This window comes from Phyllobates terribilis, unplaced genomic scaffold (assembly GCF_046119375.1).
Source record: "Phyllobates terribilis strain yellow unplaced genomic scaffold, ASM4611937v1 Scaffold_1__5_contigs__length_1240528914, whole genome shotgun sequence".
In the NCBI taxonomy this organism is placed as follows: domain Eukaryota; kingdom Metazoa; phylum Chordata; class Amphibia; order Anura; family Dendrobatidae; genus Phyllobates; species Phyllobates terribilis.
In genome coordinates, this window is record NW_027362761.1 from 376,012,153 (window position 1) to 376,025,164 (window position 13,012).

Sequence of the window (13,012 nt, forward strand, 5' to 3'; positions counted from 1 at the left end):
CACCTGCATGGTTTCCATCTACCTTCACCCTTCTCTTGCTCTATAGTCATAGCTATCAAAGTAGGGGAGGGGATGTGGAGATAGAGGGAAAACAAGCAGGTGGGAAGGGGATTATAAACGATTGGCCTCGCCGTGAAGCACTGAGCGCCTGTACTTGGTTTGAACAGTCATTCTGTGCTGACAGTCCCTTTAAGTTACTTTGAAGCCATTGACGAGTCCATCAGGTTTCTAATCATTATTCGATAGAGTTGTCGTGGCTGTTCTAATGTCTGACTGGCGTCTGTTTTGCACCGAATCCAATATTTGGCGTTGAGACGTGCTGCTCTACATGGGGCAACCACCATACAGTCATCCTATTAAGTAGATGAGCAGCTAGGCCTGGATTAGTTACTTCAGTAATTGTTCCACCCACACAGAAAAGTCTCCACACCCGATGTGATATGGGGCAAAAAAGTAAGGAGCCAGACTACCAGTCTAAGGCTATGTGCACACAATCCTTTTTGGCAGCGCTTTGAACGCAGCATACTTGTGCTGCGTCCAAAGCGCTGCACTCAGGTGAATCCGCATGTGTTCATAGAACACATGCGGATTCACCACATCCTATACATTGCACTGATACAATTTCTCTTGTGGAGACTAGAGTCTCTGCAAGAGAAATTGACGTGCTGCAGTCTGTGAAGACGCGCCACATGTCCGTGTCCTTGGGTGATTTGCAGGAGCACGGAGATGCATAGTGGGCATAGGATTTCTTGAAATCCCGTCCACTATGTTCTAACATCTGGCCGCTGCGGATTGCACGCAGCGCAACTGCGCTACGTCCAATCCGCAGCGTTTACTGACCGTGTGCATGCACCCTTAGCGAAATCTGCAAGAAATCAGCCACATGTAGATTTGGAAATCCATGACATGGCATAAAATATATACAGATTTGTTTCTGCCATGTGTGAATGGGCTTCTGCATCACACATACAAAATCTGTAACAAACCTGCCACAAGTTACTGCGGGCTAAGGCTGACATATATAGCTTTTACAAGTTGAAAACATTAACACACTTGCTCCACCATAATAAGTATTGTTAGTAGAAATAACATTTTTGATTAAAAAAAAAATGCCAATAAGAGCGAGAGTAGAGGACAGTGTTATACAGTGGGTATGGAAAGTATTCAGACCCCTTTAAATTTTTCACTCTTGGTTTCATTGCAGCCATTTGGTAAATTCTAAACCGTTCATTTTTTTTTCTCATTAGAGTACACTCTGCACCCCATCTTGACTGAAAAAAAACAGAAATGTAGAAATTTTTGCAAAAATTTATTAAAAAATAAAAACTGAAATATCACATGGTCATAAGTATTCAGACCCTTTGCTCAGTATTGAGTAGAAGCACCCTTTTGAGCTAGTACAGCCATGAGTCTTCTTGGGAATGATCCAACAAGTTTTTCACACCTGGATTTGGGGATCCTCTGCCTTTCTTCCTTGCAGATCCTCTCTAGTTCCGTTAGGTTGGATGGTGAATGTTGGTGGACAGCCATTTTCAGGTCTATCCTGAGATGCTCAATTGAGTTTAGGTCAGGGCTCTGGCTGGGCCAGTCAAGAATGGTCACAGTTGTTCTGAAGCCACTCCTTTGTTATTTTAGCTGTGTGCTTAGGGTCATAGTCTTATTGGAAGGTGTACCTTCGGCCAAGTCTGAGTTCCAGAGCACTCTGGAAGAGGTTTTCATCCAGGATATCTCTGTACTTAGCCGCATTCATGTTTCTTTCAATTGCAACCAGTCGTCCTGTCCCTGCAGCTGAAAAACACCCCCATAGCATGATGCTGCCACCACCATGTTTCCCTGTTGGGATTGTATTGGGCAGGTGATGAGCAGTGGCTGGTTTTCTCCACACATACTGCTTAGAACTTTTTGGTGATAATTATATCTTCATCTCTTTAGACCAGAGAATCTTATTTCTCATAGTCTGGAGTCCTTCATGTGTTTTTGAGAAAACTCTATGTGGGCTTTCATATGTCTTGCACTGAGGAGAGGCTTTAGTCAGGCCACTCTGCCATAAAGGCCCGACTAGTGGAAGGCTGCAGTGATAGTTGACTTTGTGGAACTTTCTCCCATCTCCCTACTGCATCTCTGGAGCTCAGCCACAGTGATTTTGGGGTTCTTCTTTACCTCTCTCACCAAGGCTATTCCAACCTATTCCGACGGCCATTGTCTAGGGAGACTTCTGGTCGTCCCAAACTTCTTCCATTTAAGGATTATGGAGGCCACTGTGCTCTTCGGAGCCTTGAGTAATGCAGAAATTCTTTTATAACCTTGGCCAGATCTGTGCCTTGTCACAATTCTGTCTCTGAGCTTCTTGGGCAGTTCCTTTGAGCTAATGATTCTCATTTGGTCTGACATGCACTGTGAGGTCTTATATAGACAGGTGTGTGCCTTTCCAAATCAAGTCTTATCAGTTTAACAGCCGAACTCCAATGAAGGAGCAGAACCATCTCAAGGAGGATCACAAGGAAATGGACAGCATGTGACTTAAATATGAGTGTCTGAGCAAAGAGTCTGAATAGTTATGACCATGTGATATTTCAGTTTCTTTTTTAATATATTTGCAAAAATTTCTACATTTGTTTTTTTTTTAGTCAAGATGGGGTGCAGAGTGTACTTTAATGAGAAAAAAAATGAACTTTTTAGAATTTACCAAATCGCTGCAATGAAAATTTAAAGGAGTCTGAAAACTTTCCGTATCCACTGTATAGGACAGTCTAATAATCATATTAGTATAGAGCTACCAACATATCCCAATTTAACTGCAGAAAATATTTGTACCTTCTGTTCCAGGTGCGCTCTGCGAAGGGACACCCTCTGTTCCAACTTTTGCAGTTCACGCTCATGCTGTGCCTCCGTCTGCATCTTGATCTTGCTCTGGTAGGCATTGAGCAGCTCCATCTCTTGTTGAAGCTGTTGCCTTAGAGCCTGGCATTCTGCTTCTTGAGCCTCATCCAAGCGCAACTAAAACAGTAACATTATAAATATAACAAAGCAGCGTCCACTTGTGGCATATTTAGTACAAATAACATATAGGAATGGTCACTGCCCCATTTTTGCTACCCCATCTGAGAGAAACAAGCTGTATGGGAACAAATCCAGATTCCAGTGATTTGTCACTTCCTGAGCAGCTTGCTGTTATTTTGATAAAATCACTGTTTCATCTGCTGCAGATCTAGCAGTTCTCTGAATGTTGAGCTCTGTATAACCCCACCCACACCACTGATTGGCAGCTTTCTGTAGAAAGCGGCCAATCAGTAGTGGGGGAGGGGTTATACAAAGATCATGAATATGCTTGACTACCTAGTTGCAGACTTACTAGTCCTCTTGTGATGAAATCACTGTTTTACCAGCAGGAGATTAACAAGACTACACTAAGCAGCCCAGTAAGTGTCACATCACTGGAATCCTGGTCTCTGTCTCTACATTATACTTCCATCACATTCGGTGACAAAATCCTGGTGACCTGTTCCCTTTACCCAACTTGCCAGAGACCTTTATATAACAGCTGACCACATAAGGAATAAAGTGATAAAGCTAGTGAACATACTGCTATTAAAGACATTAGCCCTACCATGTTCACACTTTGTGGTTGTATTGCAGTTGATACCACGGCTTTGCAAAACAGCAGCACATTTGTGAATGTTGTAACAAAAACATGCAGATCAACTGTAATGTGTGAACAGTTTTAAGACTTTCATTCAGTCCCTTCCAACCCTATGCCACAATAGTATGTTGCTTGAACTATGCAGTTCCCTTAAGCAACCATACCACTACAGTGTAGCCCAGGAGTTGTGAATGCCATCACTTGGACGTGCCAGATATACTAAAGGGAACCCATTATGTCATTTCTGTGTATTAAACTGCCTCCAACGTCTTGTTAGTGATGCACTGGGCATCGCTAACATGGTTTTCTCAAAGAAAAGCTCCTAGTATACATACTAAAAAAACACCTTTTATCATTAGAAGATGGCATCACAGACCTTCTGTTTCAGTCATCGGGGTGGCGCTTTGTAGCATATCAGTCACGGTCCTCTTCAAATTATTCACGTCCATCGCAGTCTGATTGCTGTGACTGGCCCTACGTCATGGCAACCGCCTAGCAAATCCCGAGCCTGCGCACTGCCCATCAGCTCCCAGGGCATGTGCACTGAATGCAAGTGGAGGATTTGCTAGGCGGTTGCCATGACGTAGGGCCAGTCATGGCAATCAGACTGCGATGGACGTGAATAATTTGAAGAGGACCGTGACCGCAACGCTACAAAGCTCCACCCCGATGACTGAAAACAGAATGTCTGCGATGCAATCTTCTACCGATAAAAGGTGTTTTTTTTAATATGTATACTGGGAGCCTTTCTTTGAGAAAACCATGTTAGTGATGCATATTGCATCACTAAAGACTTTGGGGGCAGTTTAGTACACAAAAATTACATGAAAGGTTCCCTTTAAATAGCTGAAACCCCACTCTAAGCCAATATTAGAGATAAAACTGATCCTTCAGTTTAAACCCTTAGATGTTGTGGTTAGATATAGCAGACTCCTTCATCATTCACCTGCAAAAAGTACTGTTTTTTTTATTTCTCCCCCCCCCCCACCCAAAAAAAAGGGCAACAAAAAGTCCTCAAAAAGCTATATGCACCCCAAAAGGTCTCCAAAGACCAACTACAAATCTTCTCCTAAACACAAGCCCTCACACTGCTACGTCAATGAAAAGGTAACAAGGTTATGGGTTTTTGAATGCAATGGCAAAATGAAAATCACTATTGCGCAAAAGTAGAAAAACATTAAATTACCTATTTGGTATTGTACTAACACCCACAGAGTAAAATCCTATCACTTATGCAGCAAAGCGAACAAACAGGGTCAGATTCATTAAAACTGGTGTTTTGCACCCCAGTGTTAATGATTGGTGTGCAAGAGTAAGACATTGCCTTATTCAATAAGAGGCACATGCCACCTAATGATTTAGGCACGTTTATGAGTGGCATGTGCCTGGCTACAGAGTGGAGTACATTTCTGGTGTAAAAAAGTTGTGTGAATTTGTTGGGTGGACTTCGCCACACCCTGTGTATGCTTTGCCCACTTTGGCGGATCTCACCAGGATGGCAGTTAACTCCAAAAGTAACAATTTTTTTTGCGGAACTCAAATTTTATTTATGACTTTTATAAGAGTGTGTTTGCCAGACTTGTGGCGGAAGACTTTGATGAATCGGTACCATAGTTGCAGCAAAGAACATAATTGCAATTTCCTGTACACAAGAACGGTGGTGTCCCCCCTGTGGATGAAACCTGGTTCCTGACAGACTTCGGGACCACAGCTGTTAAAGTGAAGGAGAGGACAAAGTGTATACAGCTGACCACAGACGTGGTATATGTTCATAAATTCCTATAGTTTAAATAAAAATATGGGCTGATCTAGTGTCGTATACGTATCAAATTCTGCTATCTGGAGCCTAAAGAGGCACAACACAACCCTTTTGTTATGAGTGTTTGGGTAGGCAAGCACAGGTTGTGGCAAAATGGTTTAATGTAGTTTTGCTCTGCATTGCTGGTTACAAGTCCAAAAGAGAATAGTGGATTGCAGTGGAAACTTTCTTTCCGGATCACATCTGCACACAAAACTGCCAGCATTGATACAAGTAGTGATAAACTGTGGATTCTAGTAACACACAACTCTTTATTCGTCCATTTCTTCTAATTAAATACAAGGTACAACAATGCATCATTACAGGACAGGTAACTGTCTTTACTAGTGAATCAAGTCAATACCTCTCTATCTGAATGGATGAAAACAATTTATAGACTTGCTTACCGCCTGGGAGGCCATCATTTCATTGATGCTTTGCTCATACTGCTCAGCAAGGATGGCCAATTTGCGTGTCTGCTCGTCCTTCAGGGACTTGAGTATTGTCTTGTGCTCACACTTTGGGGATACCTCCAGCTGGTGATTCTTCAGGGCCTTGTACTGCTTCGTCTGCACTTTGCATGTGTCCTGAAACTGCTTCTTAATCTGCATTTCCATGACCTGTATAATTAAAGTTGAATATAATTGCATATCCACCTAATATTCTGATGTATACATAGAATGAAGTTCAGCTCCATTTCAGGATGAGCAAGAACACAAAATAATTTCAGAGAAGTCGCTCCTTATATTCACTATAGTACATTAAAAGGGCAGCAGCCTTGTTACACTGACAGAAACCAGTCTCAGAATGTTAAATGGGTTGTCTGGTACTTTCACAATGTACTTATCAGATCAGTGGGGGTGCGACACCCAGCACACCCACTGATCTGCTGTTCCCGATGCTGGACGGATGTGCTCAGTCGTGGAGCAAACAGCTCCATTAACTATAAAGTGGCTGCTGAGTGGTACTGCAGATCTACACCTATTCATGTGAATAAGGGTGAATGTGCAGTACCCAGCCGCGGCTCTGTACAGTTGAAGAAGCTGTATCGCTACACAACTGAGCACATCCGGCTGGCACTAGGAACAGCAGCTGAACGGGTGTTGCACCTCCAACAATCAGATATTGATGACCCAAGTATAAGCCATCAATATAAAAGTACTAGACAACCCTTTTTAACAAAACAGGGTGTCTGTGAGCATGTGCAGGAGGATGTACTGCCATTGGATAATTTGATCTAATACTAGTGCTGAGGCAAGAGGCTGCTCACACTGCTGTCTGACCTATCTTTCTGATCTCATACTAGAGAAACCAGCAGTGATTAGGTAAGAAGAGGTTGCTCACACTGCTGTCCACCCAGTTTTTCTAAATTCTGAGCTGCTGCTGTGGCTTGCACATAACTTGTGGTATAAGTTATTTCTAGGTCACAGCAGCAGAGCTCCCTCATGCACATGGTTCCGGTCTTATTGGAGATTATAGGACAGGTGTAGCACCATATTAATGTACTATAGTGATTCGTTCACTAGACAAAATGAGTGATTTGCAAATTCAAAAGGCATTTATTTCTAATGAAATTTCTTTTACAAATCTATTATCTTCAATTTCTCAAAAAACCCTTTATGTGGGGTTTTCCCTTCATTACCCCACCCATAGGATAGACCAATGTCTTATCGCTAGGGGTCCATTGCTGTGACCCCCACAGCAAAGAAACACTAATCAGGATCCCCAGTTTCTACCCACTGTAACTGTAATACTTGCACATGACTGTTACAGCTTCTTGGAGTCTAAGTGAGACTGGCAGAGTTAGTATGGCACTGTACTGTCTGCAGTCACAGAAATTAAAAGGAGCAACAGGAGTCATGCACAGACATGTCACTTCAATAATTCCCAATTGCAGTGAGACAAAACGGAGGATAGTGTCCCAAGGGTGGGGCTCCCAGAGATTAGATATGTATCACCTGTACTGTGGATAGGTGATAGATACATTTTATTGAAAAACCCCTTTGAAATAATAAAAGATAGTCCAAATTATAACATAACATATGTACACAAATTAAAGAATGATGGAAAATACCTTGAGATTCTTGGGTTGCTGCCGGAGTTCCATCACATGTTTCCGATGCAACTCCCTTTCCCTGCGCTTGTTGTATTCCAGCTGATTCTCCAGTTCAGTCTGATGCTGCAGACGTATAAGGTCCATCCGAAGTTTCTGCAACATGTGCAGCTGCCGATACTCCAGCTCCCGAGTTGACTCGTCGTGCCGGATTAACATGGCATGCTCCATTTCTTTCTGGGTTCGCTTTTTATTGAGCTCCTGAGAAGGATAATAGTGTTATATGCAGACAAAAACCATTGAAGAGGGTGGAAAACCAACTGAATTTCTGTGTCCATCTGCTTTCTAAACATCAATAAAATTGCTGGATTACTATTTCTATTACTTACATTTTGAAGGCTTGCTGGCTGCGATATTCAGCAGTATCGAGAGAACTTGCATGAGCTACTACTTGGTTCTTTTAGGACACAGCAAGCTGGAAAATTGCTGGATCTTGGCTTTCTGACTGTGTTAAGCTACTTAAACTACTAAACAGAATATGCACAAAAATATCCAACTACATCCTCCTTGAAGTCCCTCCTTTTCTTTAATCAAATTTTGTCTCAAATTAAAAAAAAAGAAAAGAATATATAAAATCTTCTTTGTGTATCTTAAGAGATAGGCGATGTCCTAGCTACTCCTCACTGTTTTATGAACTGGCTGTAAGACAACTGACTGCAGCAGAAGTCTCCCCTCTTTGCCTTGAAACAATATAAAAAAATAATGCTGCAGAATACACACAAGAGTGAGCACAACTAAATTTCTTCTTAATTTAAACTTATTTTTAGGTTTAATTATTTCTTTCATGACTCTTTGTTCTATGCCATAATGGACTGATGTAGGTAAAAATCATCTCTTAGCACACCGTAATTTATCTACTTTGATTACTACAGTCCTACAAGGATGTATGAAAACAATTAGAAAGCTGGATATAAAATAATACAAAGAGGTAAAGGAAAAAAGGGGCAGAATCAGTTACACATGTCCATTTTGAGTATTACCTATTGTATAACATATGATCAATAATTTCCCAATTGTATAAGAAACTTGGAATAGTAATTCTTTAACTTTGGAAGTGGCAAATAAGTACATAGCACATTTACCTACAGTGCTTACAACTTTCATTATAAAGCCTACAGAGTAAACCACATTACCTCACGGATGTGCTGCTGCTCAACTTCATGCCTTTTAATCATTATCTTCCTCTTGAAGAGTCGGCAATTTTTCTCATAGTACAGTCTCTGTTGGCTAAGGAGTTGAGCTTCTTCCTCAGCCTGAGTGTGCTGGAGGTTCTCTTTATGCTTTGATATGCGTTCCTGCTTTTCCTTCTTGGGCGTGCTATGGTCCTCGTTCATTTCCTGGATGGAAGAGGTGACCAGTCACTAACACTGGATTTTTACATTCATAATATACTATACTATATATATATATATATATATATATATATATATATTTATTTTTTTTTTTTTTTTTAAGTATGAGAAGGGAGCATAAACTAAGACTTGACTTTCCTTGCTATATATTACCTCCACCAAATCGCTATTCAGAAGTCACATGCCGCCTGAAGAAGTATACAGGAAACACATGTCATGACGCGGCATGAAGCACACTGCATTACGTGTTAGTTTTGACCAATCATTCTAAGGAGTGAACCTGTTTAAATATGGTTGTTACGTTTAGTGTCAATCAGGTTTGTGAGTAATTATTGTTGGTGCTCAGCTCTCTGATCTTTTCTTGTTAACCCCTTAGTGATCGAGCCAATTTTGACCTTAATGACCAGGCCAAATTTTAAATTTTTTTACTAGCATCACTTTATGAGGCAATAACTTTGGAACACGTCATCGGATCCTAGAGTTTTTTTTCGTGACATATTGTACTTAATGATAGTGGTAAAATTCCGGCGATATGACTTGCGCTTATTTGTGAAAATATCAGAAATTTGGCAAAAATGTTGAAAATTTTGCAATTTTCAAACTTTTAATTCTTATTCCCTTAAACCAGAGAGAGTTATGTTCCACAAAACAGTTAATAAATAACATTTTCCACATGTCTACTTTACATCAGCATCATTTAAAAAAAAAAAAAAATTTTGTTAGAAAGTTAAGGGCTAAAAGTTGATCAGCAATTTCTCATTTTTCCAACAAAATTTACAAAAACATTTTTTTTTTATTTTTAGGGACCACATCACATTTTAAGTGACTTTGTGTGGTCTATATGACAGAAAATAGCCAAAAGTGACAGGATTCTAAAAACTGCACCCCTCAAGGTGCTCAAAACCACATTCAAGAAGTTTATTAACCCTTCAGGTGCATCACAAGAACTAAAACAACGTGGAAAGAAAAAAAATAAACATTTTACTTTTTTTCACAAAAATATTACTCTAGCCCCAATTTTCTTACTTTCACAAGGGTAACAAGAGAAATTGCACAACAAATTTTGGGGTCCATTTTATCCAGAGTACGCAGATACCCCACATGTGGGGTAAAACTACTGTTTGGGCACAAGGCAGAATTTGGAAGGGAAGGAGCACCGTTTCACTTTTTGAACGCAAAAATGTTTGGAATCGAGAGCGGACACCATGTTGCATATGGAGAGCCCCTGATGTGCCTCAACAGTGGGAAACCCCCAAAAGTGACCCCATTGTGGAAATTGCACCCCTCAAGGATTTTATCCAGGGGTATAGTGAGCATTTTGAACCCACAGGTACTACACAAAATTTGATTATATTAGGTCGTCATATTGGAAATTTTAATTTTTTTCACGAAAAATGCTTTAGCTGCAAATTTGTCATTTTCACAATGGATAATAGGAGTAAACAGACCCCATAATTTGTTAATGCAATTTCTCCCGAAGTGAGGATACCCCATATGTGGTCAAAAACTTCTGTTTGGGCACATGGCAGGACTAGGAAAGGAAAGAGCGCTATTTGTCTAACAGATTGTGAATGCCATGTCGCATTTGGAGAGCCCCTGACACGCAAAAAAAACAGGAATCCCCCCCACAAACAAGTGACCCAATTTTGGAAACTAGTCCCCTCAAGGAAGTCATCTAGGGGTGTACTGAGCATTTTTAATCTACAGGTGGATTCACGAAACTTTATAACTTGTAGATATGAGAACAAAAATTTTTATTTTTTTCCACTAAAAGGCTATGTGCCCACGTTGCATTTATGAAGCAGAAAATTTCTGCTGCATAAATGCAAGTCCTCTCCCGGAAAAACGCATGCGGAATTCCGCACGCGTTTATCGCGCATTTTTCGCGCGTTTATCACGCGTTTTCCACATGCGGAATTGCCTTGCGTTTTTTATGCATTGGACAAAGGCAATTCCGCTTGCGGAAACGCAAAATTAAATGACATGCTGCGGATTTTTGAACGCGGCATAAACGCTGCGGAAAAATCCGCAGCATGTGCATAGAACTTGCGGAATCCCATTGGGGACCATGGGGTGCGGATATACATGCGTTTTTCAAGCGTTTACGCTGCGGAAATTCCGCAGCATATACGCTTGAAAAATGCTACGTGGGCACACAGCCAAATACTGTTTTAGCACCAAATTTATAACAAGGTGTAATAGGAGACAAATGACCCTATAATTTATTATGCCATTTTTACCGAGCACAGTGATACCCCATGCAGTTTAGGCACAGCAGAGTTCAGAAGGAGGGGGCATTTGGATTTGGGAGCGCAGAATTCACTGTATTTTATTTGAGGGGGTGGGAGCCATCGCTTTTCAAGAGTCTTTGCTCTACCAGTAACGTGAGAACCCTCTATATTTCCAGTGACAGACGACGGACCTAAGTGGGGGCTGTTTTTTTGCAGGATAATTTAGGGTTTTTATTGGTAACATTTTGGGGTACATAATATTTTTCGATCGCTTCCAAAATAAGGTTGGGATCACAATCTTGTGTTCTATGCTGAGCACTTACGACAGGTTTGACGTGTAAATCCGACAAAAATGTGAGTCAGACAAAACCCCCAATGGAACCACCCACCATAATGAGGCAGAGACACTTTGGGCCCCGTTTGGTGACTGCTCCGGTGGTTTCCATCCTTTTAGGTGTGCACAGAACTGTGGTCGCCAACACTCATGCACCAAAAAGACGCCTAAAATGATGGGACATCGCCGGAATAGAGACCAGTTCAAAGTGACTCCATCTGCCTCATAAGTAAGTGATTCCATCCGGGGTTTTGGGTGAATCGCGGTTTTGGGGAATTTACCATTTACATCGGGATAGCGATACCAGACAGTTTTTTTTTTTTTTTTAGGTTTTGCTGCGGTCACGCAGTAAAAATGTATGTATTTATTTTTTTTAAAAAAAGCGTCTTTTTGTTGGCATATTCTGCAAACTAACTTTTTTATTACTTTTTGGCGTATAGCTGTATGAGGGTTTATTTTTTGAAGGACAAGCTGCAGATTTTTTTTTTTGGTACTACTTTGTGGCACATGGTAATTTTTGATCGCTTTTTATTCAGATTATTCAAACACAGAATGAACAAAAAAACAAAAATGTAGCTATTGTTTTTTATTTTTTGCACCGTTCATGTGGTAAAAGTGATGAGACCGATTTGTTCGTCGGGTTGGTACGATTACAGCTATACCAGATTTATAGTTTTTTTTTTTTGCTTTGCTATTTTTACAGACTAAACAATATTTCACAAAATTATTTTCGCCAAATGAGCCATATTAGGTCTTGTTTTTTGTGGGACGGTTTGGAGGTTTCATTTATACAATTCTTTTTTTTTTTTTACATACGACTTTTTGATCGCTTTTTATTCACTTTTTTTCTGAGTCAATATGATGAAAAAGCGTCATTTTTGGTGTGTATTTTTTTTTTTTTACAGCATTCGCCATAAGGAATAAAAAGTTATTTTATAGAGTGGGTCGTTCCGTATGCGACAATACCAATTATGTGTACTTATTTTTGTTTATTTTCGCTGGGTTTTGTGTAGCAAAACGGATTACATTTTTTAACATTTTATTTTACTTTTTCATTAAGTCCCACTGTGGGACATGTATATTTTTAACTTTGATCACTTGTCTCATACATTGCAATACTCGTGCACTGCAGTGCTTGAGACTGTCCATGTATTATAGAGACTGAGACCCAGCTGACAGCTGGATTTTACTGGCCAACGTACCCGGGGTCATCACATGACCTCAGGGTACCATGGTAACTATCGAGACCAGAGATTCTCATCACGGGGTTTTATGACCCCCTTGTAACCACTTAAATACCGCTGTCGCGATTGACAGCGGTATTTTAGGGGTTAATAGGCCCTGATCGGCTTCAAAACCTGTCGCGGCCGATACTGTGTCAGCTGTTCATTACAGCAGACACCTGCAGGAAGTTCAGCCGTGGGGCTGCGCTACACTTATTCCTCAGTGCCGTTAAAAATGGCGCTGAGGCATAAGGATTTTAACGACCGCCGTTAAGCGGCATATCGGTGGTCGTTATCGGGTTATTTATTTCTTTTTTTAAG

The 13,012-nt window shown here is 40.8% G+C and overlaps 1 protein-coding gene across 6 annotated transcripts in view; it reads right to left on the reverse strand.

Annotated features, from left to right (window-relative positions):
* TAOK3 (TAO kinase 3) overlaps window positions 1–13,012 on the reverse strand; it is a 203,266-nt gene that overhangs the window by 6,388 nt on the left and 183,866 nt on the right. For all 6 annotated transcript variants that reach the window (XM_073676389.1, XM_073676394.1, XM_073676393.1 and 3 more), the window contains 4 exons: window positions 8,685–8,888; window positions 7,513–7,752; window positions 5,846–6,058; window positions 2,815–2,997 (listed from right to left, as the gene is read on the reverse strand). In XM_073676389.1, the coding sequence (XP_073532490.1) occupies window positions 2,815–2,997; window positions 5,846–6,058; window positions 7,513–7,752; window positions 8,685–8,888 (840 nt within the window). The remainder of the gene's footprint in view (window positions 1–2,814; window positions 2,998–5,845; window positions 6,059–7,512; window positions 7,753–8,684; window positions 8,889–13,012) is intronic.